This window comes from Enhydra lutris, unplaced genomic scaffold, assembly GCF_002288905.1.
Source record: "Enhydra lutris kenyoni isolate GAN:26980312 unplaced genomic scaffold, ASM228890v2 scaffoldscaffold82, whole genome shotgun sequence".
NCBI lineage: Eukaryota > Metazoa > Chordata > Mammalia > Carnivora > Mustelidae > Enhydra > Enhydra lutris.
Genome location: NW_019154166.1, coordinates 188,264 through 211,232, shown reverse-complemented (window position 1 = coordinate 211,232; position 22,969 = coordinate 188,264). Strand labels below are relative to the sequence as shown.

The window sequence follows — 22,969 nt, the reverse complement described above, 5'->3', positions numbered from 1 at the left end:
ATTTGGACATTTGATTGACTTTTTACACCAAAGTTTCTTTACTTTTTTGTCTTCTCTTACATTTTCTAAGTAAGCATACTTTATTTTACTATTATTTTGTATTTTGCAGTGGAGCAAACTTCACCATAAGAGATTTGTGCTGATTCTGGTAGTTTGAGCAATAAGGAGTGTTTGTGTGGTGAAAGTGAGCTGATGGAGTTGAAGCTCACCTTTGTTTTGACCAACAATTAATTTGTGACTTGGATTTTAAATCCTAGTTTTATGGAAAAAATGCCTCATGAATTTCATTTATGTTGATGTATTTTCACTGGCAATATGATATGTTCCTTTTGTAAATTTGAATGCACTTCTTTCCCTGAAAATGTAAGTTTGCCTTCCTGTGATTTGAAAAGTACATTATGAGGTTACTTGTCATTGGTTTCTTAGGAGAGTCTCTGGATGTTTGACTCTCACCCATTTAGGTCCGTGAGTTAGTGGGGAGTCTAGGCCGTCGTTACACAGAGACTCGGTTCTGGTGTTTGGATGGTGCACTTTATGTACAAAGATTGTCTTCACTGCATGTAAATGCTAGATTCCGTCGGTGGGCCGGCTGTCTCGGAGTCCTGCACAAGTGGGGAAGACCACGTCTGTGTCTGTTGGCTCCGACCCGTGCGTCCTGTTTGGTAAAACCTGCGGTCTTCCTGAACGGTGAACAGGTTCCATTTCGGAAATCGTCTTCTGTATATATTCAGTGTTTTATAAAGGACGGTGGGAGCCAGGGCCATGTTTGTAATAGGTACTTTATGTGTAACCATGTTATTTTAAATACTTTTTTTTGTTTTGTTATTTTAAATACTTTAAACAGGACTCTTACTCTCTAATTTTGCAGTTGATAAAAATGGTGATGTATGCATTTCCATTCTTCATGAGCCCGGGGAAGATAAATACGGTTATGAAAAGCCAGAGGAACGCTGGCTCCCTATTCACACTGTGGAAACCATCATGATTAGTGTCATTTCAATGCTGGCAGACCCTAACGGAGACTCACCTGCTAACGTTGATGCTGCGGTAAGGTGGTCACGCCCGAACCTCCCCTCCCCTTCCCCCACACTTGATGACGACTGTGTGTGTGTGTGTGTGTGTGTGTGTGTGTCTGTCTGTCTGCAGATCGATTTATATACAGTTAAGTTTCTCCTCAATCTGCACAAAAATAGTTACAGATGTAACTGAGCTTTACCCCTAAATACTCGAACCTCATCTTCTAGGAGTGAGGAACCTGTCTTTCATAGCTATAAACACTCTTCCCCTGAGATTCACCGGCTGTGGAGATGTTGTTTTCCCCTAACCTGTTTGACGAGTCTGTCGATGCCCTAGCTGTCCACGTGTACGTACTTTCGTGGCCTCTCCTGAGAGCACGGGCATCCTTCCTTGTAACCTCAGCACAAGTCTGCCTCCAATAATACTGTCCCATGCACGGGTGTGTGCTCCAGTATTGTTCCTCATACCTGGTTTTTTTTCTTTTTTTCTCTTTTTTTTAAATCCAGAATCTGGGAAACCCACATTTCATTTTATTTTGTGTTCATGTAGGGTTTTTTTTTTTTTTTTTTTTTTTTAAGATTTTACTTATTTGACAGAGAGATCACAAGTAGGCAGAGAGAGAGAGGAGGAAGCAGGCTCCCCACTGAGCAGAGAGCCCGACTCGGGGCTGGATCCCAGGGCCGTCCTGGCCTGATGCGGTGTGAAACTGAGCCGTGCAGACAGGACTCAGATCTGCACCCCATGGGCCGTGCAGAGCCAGGCCGGTTGTTGCTAGAAAGCCATCGCCGCCCTTGCTGGCATAACCAGTCAGTCGTCTCCTAATTAAGTCACGGTTTCATTTACCTTTCATTCTTGCATTGTACACCTTGCCATATTTTCATAGGTTTTCTGTTTGCTTTTCTGACCTCTCAGTCAGCGAAAGCTACTCCAGGAAACCCGCATTTTTCTTGGCGCTCCCTCTCCTGGACCCCCTCCACCTGTGGGCTCCGAGTTAGGTTGGCTCAGCTGCTGCGCAGCTGCCTTCCTTGGACTTGCCCTTCCTGCTCTTCTGTTTCCTGGATCCCAGTTCCTTTTTCTGGGTTGACTTCTTCCTGTTTTTGTACCTCCTCTGAGAGTCGTGCTTTAGGAAGGCTGGGTGGGAATGAAGACCTGAGTCCTTACCTGTCTGGAAGGGTTTATCCTGCCCTTACCCTTAAGTGACAGTTTGTAGAATTCTGGAGGAGGAATGCAAATTTCTACAGAATTCATCTTTTCACATTTATTGTTGCTGACAAGGAAGTGGTTGCGTGGCTGACTCTTCTGCATTTATGGGTGACCTTTCCTTTCTTCCTCTGTTTTCCCTGTTCCCTTCAGATTCTTTTCTGATTCTTGGTCTTCGGAATTTCGTGTTGTGTAGAGTTTAAGATTTTTTCATTCCTGTACAGTATCCCCCCTTCTCTGTGAGGGGTGTGTTCCGAGACCCCTGGCGGATGCCTGAAAGCAGTGATGAGTACCAAACCCTATCTGCATTAGGATTTCTCCTATAGGTACATACACATGATGAAGTCTAGTTTATGAGTTGGGCTCAGTGAGAGGTTTACAGCCGTAACTGGTAATGAAATAGGGCAGTTAGGATGGTGCACTGTGATGAAAGTCGTGGGACCGTGGGGCTCTCAGTACCTTGGTGTCCTGCGTGCGCCCTACTTGTGAGGGTGTGACGGGGTCACGTGCCCGCGGGGCGAGCAACTCAGCCGGCAATGTGGTCTGAGGCTGCTGTTGACCTGCTGTTATGTCCGATGGGGGACTGTCTGCTCCTGGACAGTCCGGGGTCGGCCAGGAGACAGCTGAGCCCACAGGGGGCATAGCTGCGGCTGGGTGGTGGGGGGCCTCCTGGGGTCAGCGTGTATTCGCAGGGCTTCAGCTCGCGTGCAGCGTTCTCTCCTCTTGTTTTTCATCAAGTTCTTACTGGAGTAAGTTCTCGCTGCTTCTCTGGTGCGCAGCTGCTGCCTGCACGGACTCTTGTGTTCGGGTTCACCTCCGCGGCTGGTGACTCTAGTCCCTGGTGGATGCTCATTTTGGTGCTGTTACTCTTAATTTGAAGTAGCTTGTTCTTTTCTGCATTGAGTATCTTTTTCATTGAATCTTGTCACTGTTTGACGAAGTTAATAGGTCTATCTCGTGAGAGTTCTGATTAAAATTTTCAAAGTTAAATTCTGGTCATTCTCTGAGGCCAGTGTTTTCTTTTGTGTTTCTTTTGTATTTTGAAGACTGCGCCAGAACTCGCGGGCTTTCTGCACAGTGCCGTGTGCGTGACCCCAGACGACCGGACACACAGGTCCAGGAGAGCACGTGCACGCGCAGAGCGCCTACTCAGCTCAGGTGTGAGGGCCCGAGCCCACCTGAGTCCCAGGCTGAGAGGCAGTTCCGTCCTCTGCTCCCCACTAGTGGCCCTGTGCCGAGAGCTCTTCATATATGTGCGTGTCTGTGCATCGTAACGGTCGTCACGGTTTCAGGAGAGCGTTAGGCTTTTGGATGTAGGCGGGAGGAAAACGCCAAACTGTTGAGCTGGGTCCTGTGTCCAGTCCTGCATCTCAGTGATGGTCTAAACTCTGCCTGCTGCTCAGTCGGCCCTGCCCCTCCTTGCTCTGGTTCCACAGAGACCTTTGTACTCTGCTGCATGCTTCATGCCTCTGCCGTCTGCTTTTGGTCTTCCGGAAGAAATTTCGCCTTTCATGTCGGCTCTAATTTCTGGAGCCTCCGGAGGGAGCCCGCAGCCCTTCCCGGGGTCTGAAGAGCTAACGTGTAAGGCGCGACCACCTTTTCCAGTAATGAGAACGGTCTGTGTTCTTCATGGAGTTCATTCTTTAGGAGAATCGCGCCTGCACAGGTGACTTGTGTGAGTGATTTCTGCTCTTACGTCGCAGGAGAGTCTGGCAAAAGTATTTGACTGTTTTTTCCGACTTACCAGCTTTTCAGCGTTTTAAAAATGTGCACGTTGCCAAAGTGATACATTCAAAATTATAACTAGTATTTGAGATTTTAAGAAGAGCTTGGATAAAGTCACTTCATGTTACTTTTGTATCTACAGAAAGAGTGGAGGGAAGACAGAAATGGAGAATTCAAAAGGAAAGTTGCCCGCTGTGTAAGAAAAAGCCAAGAGACTGCTTTCGAGTGACATTTGTTCAACAGCTATAACTTCATTATTTCAGGGTGAGTTCATTTTAAAGTCCTACTCTTTGCCTTATGATAAATGGCATATGCATTTTTTGGGAATTGTGTGATTTGGATATTTGACTTGCCTGATTTCACTAGCTTCATTTTTTAGTGGGAGTGTCCAGTGGTCTGTTGTTTTTAAGGATGATATGAATTTTCATTTCCTAATTTTTTTTAAAGGAAGATCGTATTTTGTAATGAACTGGCAAGACCATTAAACATCTATCTTCCATGTTTTCTTAATTTCTTTTTAAGCTTTTATTCATTTATTTGAGAGACAGGCAGAGAGAGAGAGCAAGTGAGCACAGAGGCAGAGGGAGAAGTAGACTCCCTGTTGAGCAGGGAGACCGATGGGGGACTCGATCCCAGGACTGTGGGATCATGACCTGAGCCAAAGGCAGATGCTTAACTGACTGAGCCACCCAGACGCCGCTACTTTCCGTGTTTTCGTTGGTCTTTATCTCCCTGTTTATTACTACTAGGGCCAGTAGGACAGTTCTCTCTCGGGTTGTACACTGTGTCCGGAGGCTTTTATTGCGCCCAGTAGGGAGTCCAGGATAGATGGGCACGCGGTGGGGACCGCTGACCAAATGTGTGACATTTTAGTTATTTGGTTTCTTTTCTTCCTTTTTTTCTTTTTTTTTAAATGTTGGGGTGATAAAATTATTTAGGACTTGTAAAGGATCACGAGTCATCCTGGACTTGCCGCCCGTTTTACCCCGCGCTCCCCTCTGCCCCAGCCTCCTCTCCCACGCCCAGTTCTGGGCTCACCACGGTTTTCTGCTGTCCCTTCATCCGGTTGGTCCGTCCTAAAGAGTGTGCCCTTGGTCTCTGAACGCCGTGCGTGGAGCTGCCGTGCGCGCTGCTCCGGGACTCGTCCTGTCACTGGCCTGTGTGGAGTCTGGTTGTACCATCTGTTGTCACTGTCACGTGAGACCTCAGTCGCTGAGTCACCGTCTTGCCCTCGCTGCTGACTGCAGTTGTCTTCTGGTGTGGGGAGAGGTCTCAGCCGCGTGTCCGCTTTGTGTCCCTGCCAGAGCAGGCGTGGCCAGCTTGTTTCTTGGTGCACATTCGTGAGGAGAGCTCTCCGGCTGTGTGCGTGGGAGTGGGGTTACTGAGTTGGGGTCTGTGCACGTCACTTTGAGTGGATAACACCAAGTTGTCACCAGAGTTCTGCATCTATTTTCACTCCTTTTCACAAGGATAAGGTTTCCATTTACTCCGGAGCCGCCCCTGCATTCTCTGAAGTTTTCCATCTGGAAGCGGGTGGGCGAGCCCTTGCTCTGACGGGTGTGGCCGGCGCTGCTGACGGTCATTTCATGTGTTTGGCTGTTTGTGAAATTCCTGTTCTTTGGGCTGTTCTGTTAGCTCTGGACTTGTCCCCTGGTCAGTTCCCTTTCTTTGTGGACCCTCCGGATGAACAGATTTTTTGAGAGAGAGAGTGTGTGTGCACCGAAGCCAGCGGAGGGGCAGAGGAAGCAGGGGGACAGAGTCTCAAGCAGATGGCACTGGGCACGGAGCCCAATACAAGGCTCATCATGACCCCAAGCTCATGACCTGAGCCGATGTCCAGAAGCACGCTCAACCGAGCCACCCAGACGCCCCGATGAACAGAGATTCTTAATCTTAATGCAGCAGCATTAGAACTCTCCTGCACGGAGCTAGGTTTTGTGTTCTAGCTTCTTCTCTGACACCAGAAGACTCGCGTTGCATCTTGTCTGGTGAAGGTTCTATGGTTTTCCCGTTGGTATCTGTGTTTAAGCTCTGGAATTGCTGGGCATGCAGTGCCCGGCTGTGTCTGCACCCCGGGCGGAAACCGCGGGCCACGTCTGTTGTTGGCAGGTTCTGTATCCCCTGACCTCAGGGTCAGTTGTCCTAGGAAATTCCATGTCCAGGTGTGTGTTCATCTGTTTCTGAGCTGAATGTGTTCTGTGAGTTGGCCTGTCTTATCCCTAAACTAGCTTCATGTTGTTTTAATTTTTATTATTTCTGTGATGACTGTATCAAATGCAAAGGTGCACATCAGAAGAAAGACTGAGTCTGCCTACCACTTGTCCTGTTTCCGTGTTTGAGATCCCTGGTTTCTGGTCTCCTCATAATAACCGGAAACACTGACCGTCAGCCCTCCTTTCTGTTGCGACCGAGGATAGCAGTGACCCGTGGCTTTCCAGCAGCTTGTCCTTGTCCAGCCTGCTTATGCTTTGTTAGTAATCCTGTCCTCGTGTCCTTATCTCACCCTTAACTCCCATCTACTCCGTGGTCCCTGCTTCCTGCCGTTCTTCCTGGACCGCATCTCGGTCTGCGGGGACTGTGGGTGTTCCTGCTGGTCCTTCGTCCAGGTGCTTGTCCTGGACGCCCCACCGTGCCAGTTGTCCTCCCTGTTCCTTGAGTTGGTGCTTGCGTGTGTGTGGCCACATCCTAGGGGTCTCTTCCCACACGGTCTCCCAGTCAGAGACGGGTTGGACGGTGAAAGAACTGTAGATACTGAAGCCCAAGTACACATGCGATTCCATCTCATAAACTACTTAGTAGATTTAAGAAATAACCAAGAACTTTATTATATTTACCTTGATAGTATATTTCAAATTAAATACATACATACATACTAATGAGGGGCCACAGACAAATTCTGTAAGGAATTTTATACTTTCCTTTGCTAGCGGGATTACCGTTAGTTTATATCCGCTCATAACACGCATGTGTTTGGGTGCCTGGGTGGCTCAGTGGGTTAAGCCTCTGCCTTCAGCTCAGGTCATGATCCCAGGATCCTGGGACTGAGCCCCGCATCGGGCTCTCTGCTCAGCAGGAAGCCTGCTTCTGCCTCTCTCTCTCTGCCTGCTTCTCTGCCTACTTGTGATCTCTCTCTCTCTGTCAAACAAATAAATCTTAAAAAAAAAAAAAAAAACCACACACGTGTTCATACTTATCAAGAGCAAAGTCCACTCATCAGAAAGATGGAGGCAGGAAATAATGTTGATTCAAAATACCTGATGGTCTAGAACAGGTTAAGTGAAAATATGATACACTGGGGATGAGGGCACTGGACCGAGAGCCTCCGTGAGAGAAGAAGGAAGCAGTGACTGATGTGGGCCAGTAGCAGAACACCCCCGGGTGTTGCCTGTCCGCCAGGTGCATTGTGACGGCTCTGTGTCGCCGCAGAGGGCCTGGCAGCCGGAGTCCTCGATAGAGCAGAATTTCAAAAAAAGTTAATACACCAGTTGTATGAATGATCACTGTAGTTACTATTTAAGCTCAGGCTTTTGTGTAAAAAGGATCATGCTTGAAGTATGTGTGTCTTACGTTGGTAAGAACTGAATGAAGGAGTTAATATCTTGTCAGTTCAGAGCTCACCGGGAGGACCGTTTGGCTCACCCCTGGGCATCGACGGACGTTCCTTGGGAAACGCTGATCGACACATATTAATGCAGACCTGCCTGAGCAGCGTGCAAGTCCCCAGCCCTGTTGTGTGTCAGACATTCCTAGTTGTTCCCCTTTGTTCCTGTAGCTCTTCTCCCTCTGGGATGCATCTCCCCGTCACTTGGGGAGTGTTGGAGTGGCGGCTGGGAGAGAGCTAGTTTCCACACCCGGGCCCTGGCACACGTCTCCTCGTTCTGCCACGTGCTGGGACAAGGCCCGTCTCGGCCCCTCCTCTCATGAAGCAGTTGCTCTTCCAACAGATGCTCCCCCGCCCAAGCCTGACAGCGCTCAGGGCCCTAACTCCCAGTCACAGACGAGTGTTTTCTTACTCCTCTTGTTACCATGTTCCTACAGTAAGCACCTGAGCCCAGTCATCTCTGGATTAACTGAGAGTGAAACCATTTGAAAATTGGACTTAAAAAAATTTGCATCAAAATCCATGACTTAACTCTGGCCTTCTAAAGATTATTTATTTATTTGACAAATCAGGTCACAAATAGGCAGAGGGGCAGGGGGGGGGGGGGGGGGGCAGTCTCCCCGCTGAGCAGAGAGCCCGATGTGGGGCTTGATCCCAGGACCCTGAGATCATGACCTGAGCCGAAGGCAGAGGCTTAACCCACTGAACCTCCCAGGCGCCCCAACTCAGGCCTTCTAAAAGCAGGTCTGTGTGGTGCTCCCTACCCCTGCCCCCAACGCATGGAGCGTGGTATGCTGCTGTCGGACTCAGGTGCCTGCGTGACCCTCATGTGCCCTTGACCTCATGTCACGGTCCTGCGGGAGGCTACGTCTCAGGAGCCTGAGGCCTGGCCGCAGGCATGGCGGGTGGGCTTGCCCCTCAGGCTCTTCATAAAGTCCTGGTTCTCTTGGTGGCTCGTCACCATGCGGTTTCTGCGTGTCCTCGGCAGCTTCCGTCCCGCCATAGACTGTAGATGTGAAATATAACTCCGGCGGTGAATCAAACATAGATTTAAAATTGTTCTAAAAAGTCTACGTCCAGACCCGCAACGTGTGCTTTCTACAGATAGAAGTATCGCCATTCAAGAACTTGATGCGGACGTTATTCCACTTTTTAAAAAACGTGGGTTTGCCCTCTTCCCACTTCTTACCGGCCCTGGTGTACAACAGACCCTCCTCCTGACAGAAGCGCTTTTCTCGCTCTCCAGTCCCTCCGTCAGGCCCCGTCTAGGAGTTTGGTTCCTTGGATGTCTCCTAGAACTGGGGTCCTGTCGTATGTGTCTCCTTATTGAGCTTTTTCTTGGTATTTGTACCTTGTCCTCCGTGAAGACCTCAATGGCCTCAGGTACAGGATGGAAGGAAGAGAGGACACGGGGGAGGAGTGAACCCTCCCATCCCTTGGACGAGCAGCGGGACCACATCTGGGCCACCAGATGGCAAGACTCTGTCCACTGCTCTGCCTTAAGGCCAGAGGGATTGTTGTAGTCTCTAGTGCTGTGTTCGAAATTACCTAAAATCCTCTGGCTTAACACAGTATTTTTTAAAAAAGATTTTATTTGAGAGAAAGTGAAAAGCACAAGTGGGGGGGGTTGCATATTGTCTCCACTGGTTAGTCGAGACCACGTGTGGAGTAAGAGATGGTCCCAAGCCGACTGCGTCCTTGGTGGGTTTCACACTGCATCTCACCCAGGCTTCCAGCCATCACGGCTCCTGCCATGTTGCGTCTTTCTGACCTCCTGTATGGCCACAAGACTGTGGAGGAAACACTTGGCCCAGTCCGCTGCAGGGCTTTTGGAGCGCGGCCCCCCTTACCAGCAGGTAGCCTTACCTTGTTAGCCGTCTCCGGTGAGGCAGCAGATCAAGTATGAAAAACATAGCTATTGTAGAACAAAATAGGAGAATAGCAAGGTAGAGAAGGACTTGTTAGGCCCAGAAAACACCTGAAAAAGAGAAAAAACAGATCTGTGGCAAAACTGAAAACTTAAATATTATGACGACAATAAACTTTTAAAAACAATAGACCGGGAAAAGATCACCGTCCATCTGATGTTCTGGATTTGTACCTAGAATCTACACCAGCTCGGGCAAATCGGTGAGAAACAAGTGGTACAAAGGAAAACCACCTGCCTCGGTACTAAAGAAAGCTAATTGTTACGCACGTGAAAAATAACTGCGTTTGTCATCAGAACTCGGAGGGTGCAGGGAGGTAACATCACGTGGACCGGATTGTCAGAAATCAAAATGTCCGAGAAACCCAAGGGCTGGTGAGGATCTGGGGAAGCGGTGTCCTTGAGGTCGGGCGAGAGTGCAGGCGCATCGGTGTTGGAGAGCAGGTCGGCGATGTGTGGTCCGTGTGAACTGTGCACCCACCCCGCGAGGTCCGGTGTGGTCGGAGACGGGCTGGCCCGTGTGTGCGGACATACACGTGCACTGCGGGCCGTGCTGTGTGTCGTCGTCACGAGGCCCGTCATCAGCGTGTGCAGCTGGGACTGATGCAGCGGAGCACTACCAGCAGCTGGCTGTGTGTGGTACACACTTAGCTGTAGGTCACTGGGTGGTTCCATCTCAGGAAACAGTCTTGAGTAGGAAAATAATTTGCAAAAAAGAAAAAATGGCGTCGAGTAAGGTGCTGTTCATGTAAGTTAAAAGTACGACGTACTTGCTCTGTGGTAAAGAGCTCTCTTAAAGCAGGGACTTGAGGAAACACACAAAAGTCGCAAAGTTCGCAGTGGCACTTAATTTTGGGAGGAGGAGTGCACTGGGATCAGGGGGCTTTGCCTTGTCCCCTTAACATTTGGCTCGTCTTCTGTCCTCCCCTCAAGAGACTAAACTGACCGGGACATTGGGGACAGCGTGTTGGCCCCAGTGGCTTCATGTAGTGTTGGTTCTTAATTTGTTTGACTTGACACTGTTGACAGTCCCTCTGGAAGTGCATCCGTCCTCACGCATGCAAGCTAGGGCTCTGCCCTGGTGCCTTCTCGGCCCGACTGCTCCCTGCCTGCCTCTTCATCCTGCCCCTCTTTTGTCCTCACTCCTGTCCCCAGCTGCAGGGACAAAGCCGGACGACAACACTCTGGAGATGGAAGCTTGTCCGTGTGAGGAAAAGTAAGTCCCGTCATGGCCCCAGTTCTGTTCCCAGATGGGACCCGTGACACACGGTAGCTTCATCTTCAGAGATGTGACTCCTCCCAACACTCACGTATGCGTCGGGCGTGTAATAACGTCTCATCGGTGTCGGGCGTGTAATGATGTCTCATCGGTGTCGGGCGTGTAATAACGTCACGTCCGTGTCGGGCATGTAATAATGTCTCGTCTGTGTTGTGTAATAACATCATGCCCGCGTCGGGCGTGTGATAACGTCTCGTCCGCGTCGGGCGTGTGATAACGTCTCGTGTGATAACGTCTTGTCCGCGTCGGGCGTGTGATAACGTCACGTCCGCGTCAGGCGTGTGATAACGACTCGTCCATGTCGGGTGTATAATAACATGGGCAGAGATGTAGAGTATGTTTTAAAAATGTAACATGGTTTTCTGATATTCGCTAGTTCAGTATGATTTATGTGTATCAGTGTGAGAACATAGGTCTGCTTTTTAACAGTGGCGTATCGTTAAGGATGAAGGTTTGTATTTTGAAATGGGAGCTCACACCAAGAACAGCCGGTCCTGAGCACACGTCGGTTCTTGTGAACGAATATTGGTTCCTTTCCTTCCATTTGCACAGGTGTTGTTGTCTTGGGAGAGCGGGGCATATATGGCGCACGGCTGCCACGGGAGGGTCCTGCTGAGATGGGAGGGCCCTAGAGCAGACAAGATGTTCATGTAGAAGGGCCACGTGTCGGGGCAGAAGAAAGAAACAGAAACCCGTGGCCTGGCTGGTCACAGGAGGGGAGCCCGACTGTGTGAGGTACTTTGGGCCTCAGGAAGTGGCTTTGGGTGGTCACGAGGGCCCCGGCAGGAAGCAGAGGGGCGCCGGGGTCCTCTGTGTGGAAGGTAGTGGGAAGCTCCCCCCACACAGGGACTGCTCTCGGTGAAGAATGGTTGAGATTACTGGGACATTTATTCCTGAGTGTGGAATTCCTTGTATTATTATCCTTAACATCAAAAGTGTTTTTTATTTGGAAGCATGCTCGCCTGATTTGTATTTTTTTAGACTTAAAAAAAAATTAAGTTGTGTAGCCGCATAGGAAATTCATTTGATTCTAGTTTTAGAAATAAATAGACCAAGGTACCGATGTCCTGTAGAGGTGAACCATCTTCAATTTGTAGGTTAAAAATAGGGACTAATATGAAGTTTTGAGATTAAAAAAAAATAAAGTTATTTCATAAAGACATACAATTGATGTAATTTCAATTAATATAAAATGTGTGTGATTTTAGTAACAGGCCGATGCGGTTGGAGATAGGACAACGCACAACGTCAGTGACGTCGGAGGTCAGCAGCATCTGTTTAAACGGACAGGCTGTGGCCAGGAGAGCGGGTCTCACATTTATCTTTTTAGAGAAAAGCCAACAGACTTGCTTTTTCTGTGCTGAGCCTTTTATGCATGAGGGGAAAATGGATTTTTCTGTTCCTACTGAAAAAGTTAATGCTATTTAAAGCTGGGTTGCTTGATTTTAGGTGTTTAATGACTTTGAGCAGTCAGTCCCCTCTGGAGTATTTTCTTTTTAAAACCTTACACAAACACAGTTTTAAATGACTGTTTCAGAGCCCTGAAATTTTGTGTTCGTGTCCTCGGGGAATGATTAGAGTCTCTGTCCCCAGCTCTCCTTCAGCCCTGAGAGGTTACACGGCCAGGGAGTAGTTCGGGTGTGGTTGATCAAGTCCTTGGGAAAACAGTCAAGTAACATCACCTGAAAACTACATGACGCCTGTTCTGTGATGGTGTTTCTTCATTTCAGTAACGTCTTTCCATCTTCCAACAGAACATCTGTGCACACTTTGTGTGTCTTTGTGCCACTGGAAGATCCCGCTTCTGGGGACGGTGATACACGCGTTTCTGGTGCGCTGCCAGCTTTGCCAGGGCTGAACGTGTCAGCTGGCACAGCCCCTTTGGAAGGAAATTGAGCAGTCGTCTGCCTCGCAGGCGCTATTTTTGTGCCTAAGTCAGGGAAATGGGCATATGCAGGGTCATGTATGGACAGGCCCGCTGCTTGGTTTCTGCCCACAACAGAGCTGTGATATGGTTGAACTTGGGTGTTGATAAATTAGTTCAGGACATTGGAAGACACACTCTGGTGTGACTTAAATTTTTGTCCTAACTCTGAGTACACCTGACTTCTTTGTTAGGAACTTATTATGTCCTTGGAGTCTGCAGCCACCTTCTCTTCAGGTTCTTGGTGCCCAGCAGCGTGCTTGGCAGACAGCAGGTGTGTGAGTTTCTTGAACACCTGGACCCGAGAGAAGAAGACTGACACTCTCCTCCCTGCTCCCCTCCCTTGCCGCCCTGTGTGCTCAGAGCACACAGTAGTACAGGAGCAGCTCTGAATGGAAGTCCAATCATTAACTTAGACTTTTTTTCTTAACTTGGACCTAGTTTTTCTCAGTTTTTGAGCAGGAAACCCTGCCCTTATTAGCAGCGTCACCTCGTCTCAGTTTCCCTGTGAAATAGGGGAAGTTCCTTCATGTGGTGCCTCTGAGCACTGCACCAGAGAAGTTTGTTTTTAGGCAGACGGGGTTCTTGCCGTCTGGTCCGGCTGAGGGCAGGAGACTGGCCAGACGCAGTGTAGTGGGAGTACCTGTACTTGGCGTAGACAGTCCGTCGCAGGCGGCATCACGTAGAAAATGGGTTGGACTGAACCTATGGGGTTGGATAAAATTCAACAAGTTGGGAAATATGGCAGTCTTTTTTTTTTTTTTAGTATTTTATTTATTTATTTGACAGACAGAGATCACAAGTAGGTAGAGAGGCAGAGAGAGAGGAGGAAGCAGGTTCCCTGCCAAGCAGAGACCTGATGCGGGGCCCGATATGAGGACGCTGGGATCATGACCTCAGGGGAAGGCAGAGGCATTAACCCACTGAGCCACCCAGGTGCCCCGAACTGTGGCAATCTTACATTGTGTCTCTGAATATCCTTAAATACTTAATAAATTTCCCAATCACACAACTTGTAAGTAGTTCTGTGTTTGACCCTAGATCCAATATAAGTTGAAAGACATTTGGGATATTGAAAACAATGTAAAGTAGGGAAGTGCAATAGAGCTATCTGGGCTGATAGGTAGAAATACTGTACCTCTGTACCGTCCAGCGTGGTAGTCACCAGCCATATTGAGCACTTGAACTAAATTGTAAATTTCATTTATATAATTTAAAACTGAAATAAAATGGCCCTACATGGCTGCCATGTTGGATGAGCACAAAAATGAGCTTAACATGAAATTAGGAGCTTGTTTCCGAAGAACTAGAACAGAAATAAAAATCTCTGACCGGTTGATTCTTTTGTGATTTGTAAATTCATGATGTAATGCTGTTGTTTCGTTGCAGGTCTCCAATTGAGAAACATGGCACTGTTTTCCTGCACTCTACCCACCTATTGCTGGACTTCTGTTGTAACAAGTTGGCGGACACTGGCTGGAGCTGGGCTGCAGTAGAACAAGCCAGTACCCGTGCTGACGAGAGCCTAACAAGTGCCAACTTACAGGGGATTGCGCAGTTTGAATTCTCATGAACTGTTTTAGCCTTCAGGAAGACTTGTAAAGACCTGTACATAGCACAACATGATCCGGATAATATATACACCATTCATGTACATCCACCAGTACACCTTGTACCAAGTAATGCTCTCTTGTAGTAGGACACGAATCGTGTAAATTCTCAAAGATTTTAGCAGGTTTTCTTTCCCTATTCATTGTTTCTTATCAGTTTTAAAAGACTCCTTAAAGCATGTCAGATGAAAAACAATTAGGATTAAAAGTTTCCATTTAATTTCCTTTAAACCATTGAGGCTTCATTAAACTCTTTTCACTTACTAAACTTTTGTATCTTCTTTGTTTTGACACACTCCCCTTTGCTTTTCTCTCTTCTCTCTGCCGGAAAGTTTTCAAGTCATTTAGTTCCAATACTGAAATACTTACTAAGCAACTACTTGATTTTAACGATGACTTCAGAGCAGTGGTCATCACTAGGTGCTTGTCGTTTTGTGCTCTGGTTGCACCGTCTCTTGGATCGGGTGTAACAATACCACATTTTGGCTGTTGAGAGCTCTTGAACTCCGTCATCCCTGAGAACTACAGAGAGTTGGTTCAGAATTCAACTTAACTGAAATTTGCCCCAGACAGAACAAATTCTGCTTTGGTTTGGCTTTTGCCTTCCCGTTGGTCCCTGGGCGTTCAGGTCGGATGGATTAGTGTGCACGGCTGCAGGCTTTCTGCTTCACTCGTGAGTTTGCTCTTACAGATGCTGTGGACCTCCCGCCCCCTTCTCCACGGTCCTCCGCATTTCTTTGCCTCTATTCTTCTATATTGCAGATTTTTCTCACTTATTGTACAAAGAAATGGCGATGTATATTTTCATGTAATTTGATTTTGGAATTCTGTCACCTTATGTAGTGAGTTCTTCCAAAATATAATTTTTTCCCAATAATCGTCAAGTCGTTGACTTTTATTGTATTGAATGAAGGTTATAATACTGAATGCCAGAGAAGTGCAGTTTAGAAAAATCTCAGGTTGATTCCTTATGCAAACAGACTTAATACTTGAAAATCCCACGGCCATGGCAGTGTATGTGCTGGGCTCTATCTAGGTTCTTATGTGGGTCTCAGAGCATTGCAGGGTGTGAGTGCTTTGCTCCCTGATACATTGATTCTGTCACTGACACCGTGCACTTGGGTTTTATTAACGTTTGGGCATAAGTGTACTTCATATCATGTCTTCTAAAGCAGCTTCAGGAAGTGATGAAGTGACCGTCTGCGGTGTGAACGGCAGGCCCAGGTTCCCCTGTGTCGGGTGTGAGGTTGGGGCTGGGAAGTGTAGTAGTTGGTGGGCGAGGGACAGAAACGGAAGCAGTGCCCGATGGGACACGGTTCTGTGAGGACCGGTGCGTCTCTGGCCTGTGGGGCTCGGAGAGACGCTATGGCAGAGAGTGAAGGGTCCCTACGAGTCGCCCATCCCTGCGGACTCTGCATGTCCTCCTTTCAGCGGAAGTAAAATGGTTGAGGATGTAGACACAGCAGAGAGTGATTTTCTGAGTCTGTCTGTCCTGCACTCTGAAGCAGCGTAGAGACCCATCAATGTGTAATGACTGGATGTGGAACGTGTGTGATCCCTTGGAGCTGATTTTCTTCAAGAACTTCATTTTGTGACTTTTCTTATTCAGAGGCTGTGAAACTTGTTGCCCCAAAGTGCTGGTGTGGCACAGCCTCCTGGGATTTGAATGCAGTCCCTTCTACTCTCAAATCCGAAACTTCACATGGTTGCAGGTGGCGGAACGGAGTCTGAATTTTGCTCTCCTCTTGGCTGTGATCCTGCTCGTGGTCTGTTGGGTTCGAACCTGGGGTTTGACTCCTCAGGGAGCAGCCAGTGACCTACTCACTCAGGGACAACTCTCACTGAACCCTAAGTGCCACTTTCACGCAGGTACGTCGGTGTGACCGTGTGTGTTTTGGGGCTAGATCTAGGGGAGTGGAAGGGCGAGCCAGGAACCAGTGCCCCTCCCTTCGCGCTCCTTTCCACCTGGCGCCCTGGCGTGCTGCATGTGGACACACGGGCCTCAGGAGGTGGTGTGGCCTGTTCTCTGCCAGGGGCGTCTCCTGTGCCTTTCCCCGTGTTCATCTGACAGTGAACTTGACACCTCCGTGTTTGATACTCAACCACTCTCAGGTGGCACTGCTCCAGGTGGCTTTTGTCCCACCAGTGTCTCATCACTAGTGTGAGGCGAGTCCTCTCCGCTTTAGGAAAGGATTTTTCTCCCCAACTCTGTGCCAACTATCAACAACATCTACACAGTCTTATGGGTTTTAGAACTGTTGGCTGTTTCCTAAATTGATTCCAAGTTCTTGTAAAGGCTTATAGATCTCAGTCTGTGCTCATAATGGGACGGATGATCTCAGTGGCTTTCTGGCCTCTCTTCTGTGAGTTTAAAATCCACGCGAGATTGGTTTCCTTATCATCACAAGGCAGTCTCTTTGGGAGGCAATGCCACGAGTTCTCTCATCACTTGGGTGTCCTGGTATCTTCAATGGCCTTCATTCTCGGGTGTGAAATTTTATTCTGTGTGCTCACTCACCCCTACAGATCTGCACATTTTGGGCTGTGGTGCCTGTGTATCTCTCTTTGCCCGTCTGGTCTCCAGTTGGTGGAACTACCTTCTTTGTACCTGCCACCGCTCAGCATCTTTGAAATTTGACACAATGTTGCTTCATTCCAGCTGTTTTTAGTTCTGTAACTCGTTGATTGTATTTAACTATGTGAGTTCTGTTGTGATGTTTGCTGTATTGTAAAGCCCCTGCGCCATGTGGTGGGTGCTCTGTAAATCAATAAATGATGACTTAGAGGCTGTATCACGAGCTATTTTGGTTTTAGGATGCAGGTCTCAAAAGCAACTTTGTGGGATTATTTCTAAACAGCACATGATACCAAAAGGTCCACCGGGGAATCTTGAAAAAGAATTCTTCAAACTGCATTTAAAGGAGGAAACGGGGTGGGAAGTTGACTTCCAACCTGATGTAACAGTCTTAAAACTTCTGGTAGGGGGCCAAGCACTCTTCCTTACCAGCGCTCTGTGCCTGCTGACTTAGGGCGTTTTGAGGGATTTCCTCTTTAGCCGGAACTGGCTCTACCGCAGACATAATGAGCCAGAAGGCGAAGAACCCGGACTCGGAAGGGAAGCGGGCCAGACCGCAGACACCATTTCAAGTGCCACCGACCCTCCTCTGCACAGACGGGCACACGTGGCCTGGATACCTGCCCAGGGTCACTGAGTCAGTTAGGGGCAAAAAGAGCTTGCGCAAGACTGAGGACTTTTTCCTTCCTTCCTTCCTTCTTTCTTTTCTCTCCCTAACAGGACACCGCTGTCCAGCCTTCCACCCTGCACCCTCACGCACAGCTCCGGCACAGCGGGGAGGGCATGTTCGCTGGGACCTGCGCTGCCTGTGGCTGTGAAGGCCTCCTCCTTCCAGAGAAGAGGAGAAGCCAAATCTCTAATCAGAACTGAGTTAGAGACAAAGTCCTTGAGAGCGGATTGGAGGTTGTTATCAAAATCGAATTTTCCTGATAAACACATTTGCAATAAATTATAGGAGTCCAGATGATGTCCCTGAACCTTAGATGCCAGTTTTATGCACAGTCATCTGCCCAAGGTTTTAGCAATAAGCAGCTTCAAGTGCAAAGAAACAGTGTTGGACTAGGTCTGCTGTGAGCAAGGCTGTTGGCTTGAAGGAAGGACCCCCTGATTTTCCCCCTCACCCTCAGAAAGACAGGCCTTCCCAGAGGACTGCAAACCCCAGCAGGAATACAGTTTGCAGAGCAAATTATTTCCAGGATAAGGTATTTTTGGTTATTCAGTTTCAGATGTGTGTAACATGAATGCCAGGGTAGGGTTAGGGTTTTGGTTTTGTTTTGTTTCACTGGACCGGCATGTCCCACAGAGCCGTAGTGAGATGAGAAAAGATGTGAATCCTATTCACACTGGCAGAATAAACCACAGGAGAAGGAAAAGACTTTCACAAAAAAGCAGACCGCTCTTAGACCAAGGTTCCACACAGAAAGTTCTAGGCAAGACTCTTGATTTTTCTCCCTTCCCAGCAGTATCCCATTAGGAATAAGCGTGGTCGTGCTTTGTGTTCACAGCGGCATCTCCTCCATTCCTAAGGAACCCCAGAGATCCCATTCCTATTTCTTGAGCTTCTGCTTCTCGGCAGGCTTGCGCAGGTGTGTCTCCTAAGGGTCCTAGCCCCTTTCTTACAAGGATCTTCCAAAGTAACGCTTTCTCACACGGAAACACGTGCAGGTCAGTGTCAAAACCGTAGAGCAAGTAAGTTTCACGGCTGGAATTCTGTTCCACAACCTCCCGTACCAGGTGCTGCCACCCCTCGCGTCACGTCACACAGACCATGCACACATGAAGGCCGGTACTCGAGCCCAATTCAGTGGATTCCGAGAGATCCTGTCCCTTCCCCTTTACCGCGACAGGGAGCTGCTCCCCCAGGAAAAGCCTGATCCCGCGTGCCCTTAACGCCTCAGCATTTCCCGTTCACGCGCCTCCTACTCCCTGTCCTGGACAACTCCACACCGAGTTCCTCTTCGTCTGAGCAAAAGCTGAGCCAGGTCTACGGTGAGCCGGGTTCCAGGGCTGAGTTTTTAGACTGTCTCTCTCTCCGATCATTCTAGTGTTGGGAGCGCCCCGGAGCCTGGGGGCTGTTGGAGTTCGACTGCCCAGTGCTAGCGTGGCTTTGTGTCCCGGGCTCTGCCACGAGGGCCTCTCCGTGGCTCAGGGCTTTCAAGCCAGTTAGGAATCCAGAAGGAGGGCAGAAGACAAAGGACTAGGATCAGGGTCTATTCCGGGTCCTCCTAACAGGACCGTGCGTGCGTCGTGGAGGGCTACCTGAGGGAGGCCTGAGGAGGAGGTACTCCAGCCCCTGAGTGGGTTTCCATTCGGCTGTGGGCGTCTGGTCCCAGCCAGCTGGAAGGGCCCAGATTTGTTTCTTCCCGCACGTGTGCTGCTGTCCCTGGTTTTCGTCACGTTCTCACAGGGGTCCTGACCCTCCGAACCCTTACGAGCGTGCTGAGACAGCCGTGGAGTCGCGATGGGAGCACGAGCTTGCAGGCCCCGGCCTGCGCCAACACAGCACATCAGCTGCCGGGCCGGACTCACACCCTGTTCTCCTGACTGCCGCTGTAGCTCACTCGGCCGCAACCACGCCTCGAACGCCGAGCACCCGCCGTGTCATGTGCCAGGCTGATGCTGGTGAGACCAGGGAAGTGGTCTGTTGCCAAACAGGCATCAGCTATGATGCTATTTCCCAGACACTCCCCTCATTCCTTGGCCAGGACCCAGCACGTGTCTGTAGGGCACGCTCAAATGGCCACGGCTGCTTGTGGCCGAAGGGGACAGGCTTTCCAGGCCACACCGATGACCCCAGTGGCTCACTGTGTGGCACACCTCCAAACCACTCTTCACAGACGAAGAAGCTGGGCGCTCTGGCCTGGCCTGCACACCCCGCAAGTCCTCCCCTAACCCTCGGTGGTCTAAGTGCCCCTTGCTCGGCCCCGTGCGGCCACCTGCCCTGGCCCACATCCCGCCCACCTTCAGTGTCCCCCTGCAGCTGGAGCAGCATCTCCCGGAGTGTGCCACTGTCCTGATGTGTCTCCACACCCTCTTCTCTTCCCCTCTCCCGTGTGTCCCTCGGCCAGAATTCCTCCCTCTCCCTCAGAACATACTCCAGATCCCTTCTTTACTCCCCCTTCCTACCCTCTGGTGCTTACCTTTGGTAGCACCCACCGCTTCTCTAGCTTGGGACCCCTCTGCCGTTCTCAGACTTCCATCTCTACCTTGGCTCTTCTCCCAGTCACTGTGTCCCCTGTGGTCCCCGTGCTTCCAGAGATGTGGCCACCACCGTTCTCTTTCGTCTCCTTTGGCTAAAAATCTGTTTGGAAAGGTCTCTGCTATTTGGTCCTATTACTCCTTAACCCAGTTTTTTGCTGTGGGATGTCCCCAGAGTCACTGAAAGTTTGGCTCCTGGCTTAGGGTCTCCCTCCTTCCCTACCTCTCAGTCCCAATAGTAATTTCCCCGGCTTCTTACTGTTCACTGCGGCAGGTGTGTTGCACTCCCTGTCCTGGACCTTATCACATCCTGGGGCTACTGAGCTTAGAGCTGCCCTTTGCCACCTGGCACACGAGCCTCCCCACTGGCCCTCGACAGGACAGACACCTGGGTTTCACGACCCCATCCCCTGCCCCTACGGGTCTGCACCTGAGCTGTCCGCTCCACCTGTCTGGCAGGAAATCCCAAGGCCAGGCCAGAACTGCCATCCGTGCTCTCAGCCCGCGGGGGTGGGGGTGGGGGGGTGTTTCTGCTCGGAAAGCACCCGTCCACATGCACAGGAGACACGCGCCCCGGCCCTTCAGGCCAGGTCTAGGGTCTCTCTCTGGTCCGTGAACTCATGTCATCATCTGGTCTCCTGACGCCTCTCGGCCCATTTGGGTCCCCTTCTGTGGGCTTTAATCAACGGCCTCTGGTCCCTGGTGGGGTCCACAGAGGGGTCCTGGGGTGCGCGCTGAGGTCCACTTGGGGTCATCAGTTGGGTCCCCGGTGGGATCTGTGGAGGGGCCACTGGTGTGGGGTGTGGTAGGATGCATAGTGGGGTGCGCATGGGTGGGGTCCAGTGGGGTCCATCGTGGGGTGCGCATGGGTTCTACCGCGGGGTCATCGGTGGAGTCCACGGAGGGGTGCGCAGTGGGGTGCGCGGTGGAGTTCGCGGAGGGGTGCACATTGGGGTACACGGTGGGGGTCCGCAGAGGGGTGCGCAGCGGGGTGCACGGTGGGGTCCGCGGAGGGGTGCATAGTGGGGCGTGCGGGGGGTGCATCGTGGGGTGCGCGGTGTAGTCCGCGGAGGAGTGCACAGTGGGGTGCACGGTGGGGTCCGCGGAGGGGTGCATAGTGGGGTGCGCGGTGAAGTCCGCGGTGGTTTCTGCGGTGAGGTCCGTGGAGGGGTGCGCCGTGGGGTCCGCGGAGGGGTGCTCGGTGGGGTGCACGGTGGAGTGCATTGTGGGGTGCGCGGTGGGGACAGCGGAGGGGTGCACAGTGGGGCGCGCGGTGGGGTCCGGGGAGGGGTGCACAGTGGGGCACGCGGTGGGGTGCACGGTGGGGTCCGCGGAGCCGTGCGTGGTGGGGTGCATCGTGGAGTGCGCGGTGAAGTCCGCGGTGAGGTCCGTGGAGGGGTGCGCGGTGGGGTCCGCGGAGGGGTGCACAGTGGGGTGGGCGGTGGAGTGCATAATGGGGTGCGCGGTGGAGTCCGGGGAGGGGTGCACAGTGGGGTGCGCGGTGGAGTCCGGGGAGGGGAGCACAGTGGGATGCGCGGTGAGCCCCCGCTCCGGTTCCCGTCGTCTCTGCCGCCACCTCAGCTGCCCGGCAAGACACGAGCCGTGAGAGCGGCGCGCCCGCCCCACAACCGTCCCCCGGCCGGCTCTGTGAAAGCACTAGTGTCGCTTGCCGTGTCCACCCGGCAGGGCCTCGCGGGGCCGCAGCCGCCACCCAGGCCGTCAGCGCGCAGCTGCCCCGGCCTCCGAGGCGCGAGGGGAGGAGGAGCCGCCGCGCGCGGCCCGCGCCCGCCACTCCGCGCGCCCCCTCCCGAGACTCTCGCGAGACCCGCGGCCGCCCGCGCGCACCGCCCCGTGAGCGCCGCGCACTTCTCGCGAGGCTGCGGCAGGGCCGGCCCGACATGGCGGAAGGTAAGCTATGCGGGGGGCGCGCGGGACGGCGCGGGGCGGAGCGGGCGCCGCGGGACGGGCGACGCGGCGCTGAGGGGTTCGGCCGGGCGTGGTCGCACCGGGCGCGGCGGGTGTCGGGGGCGCGCGGCAGGCCGGGGTTCTGAGCGCGGCTCCCGGGGCGACGCCCCTCGGGCGCCCCCGACCCCCGCGGGCCGCGGCGGCTGCGGAGCAGGGTCCGGGCCGTGCGGCGGGGCGCTCCCGTGGGCGTGCGCGGGGCGCCCCTGGGGACCGGCCGCGCCGGCGGGGTCGCCCGCTGCTCGGAAACCGAAACTGCTGTCCCGGCACGTCCGGCGTCCGGCCTCCGGGACGCTGCCCCCAGGACGGCGGGGGTGCGGGCGCGGCCGGGGTCCCCCGCGTCCTGCTCTCGCGCTCTCCCGGGGCGCCGTTCGGGACCCCGCGGGCGGAGGCGCTGCGGCCTCTCGGGCCCTGCCCCCCGCGCGCCGCGGGCGGGCGTCCGCGCTGTGGAGGCGGGTTGTGCGCGGGGAGGGAGGGCAGGCGGCGGCGCGGGGTCCTGCGGGGGCTGCAGCCGTGCGGCTCCCCGCCGCCCCGCTGTTGAGGGAAACGCGCCTGCTGTGACCCGGTGCCCTTCAAGCGGCCGTAGGGCGCTGGTCACGACCTGCCCCAGCGGGGCCTGAGCCCGTCGTGGCTCGGGTGTTGGGTCGGGGCGGCCCCGACGGCGCGCAGGCCTCCCGCCCGGGCCTTGGCCTCGGCGATGCGCTGGTGAAGCCGGCCTGCCTTGCCCTGCGCTGACGCGGGTCTGACGCCGAGGTCCCGGGCACGGCCGGCGCCGGCACCCCGCTTTCGGCTCGGTCCTCCCCTCGTTAGACGCCCTGGTCGGGGACGCAGAGGGACATCGCGTGAACGCAGAGGGGAGTAGAAGGGACGGAAGCAGCAGCTCGTTTGGGGGCAGATCGGTGCCGGAGCAGCGAGGAAGGGCGGGAGGGAGGAGAGTAGGAGGGCCTCCCG

At 52.1% G+C, this 22,969-nt stretch overlaps 2 protein-coding genes across 2 annotated transcripts in view; both read left to right on the top strand.

Annotated features, from left to right (window-relative positions):
* LOC111161074 (ubiquitin conjugating enzyme E2 G1) overlaps positions 1-17,068 on the top strand; it is a 99,287-nt gene extending 82,219 nt beyond the window's left edge. Inside the window, exons 4-6 of the mRNA XM_022524550.1 lie at positions 869-1,047; positions 4,085-4,206; positions 14,063-17,068. Of these exons, the coding sequence (XP_022380258.1) occupies positions 869-1,047; positions 4,085-4,171 (266 nt within the window). The 3' untranslated portion in view covers positions 4,172-4,206; positions 14,063-17,068. The remainder of the gene's footprint in view (positions 1-868; positions 1,048-4,084; positions 4,207-14,062) is intronic.
* Positions 17,069-21,933: 4,865 nt separating this feature from the next.
* Positions 21,934-22,969, top strand: part of LOC111161208 (ankyrin repeat and FYVE domain containing 1) — a 75,444-nt gene continuing 74,408 nt past the window's right edge. Inside the window, exon 1 of the mRNA XM_022524787.1 lies at positions 21,934-21,964. Within this exon, the coding sequence (XP_022380495.1) occupies positions 21,955-21,964 (10 nt within the window). The 5' untranslated portion in view covers positions 21,934-21,954. The remainder of the gene's footprint in view (positions 21,965-22,969) is intronic.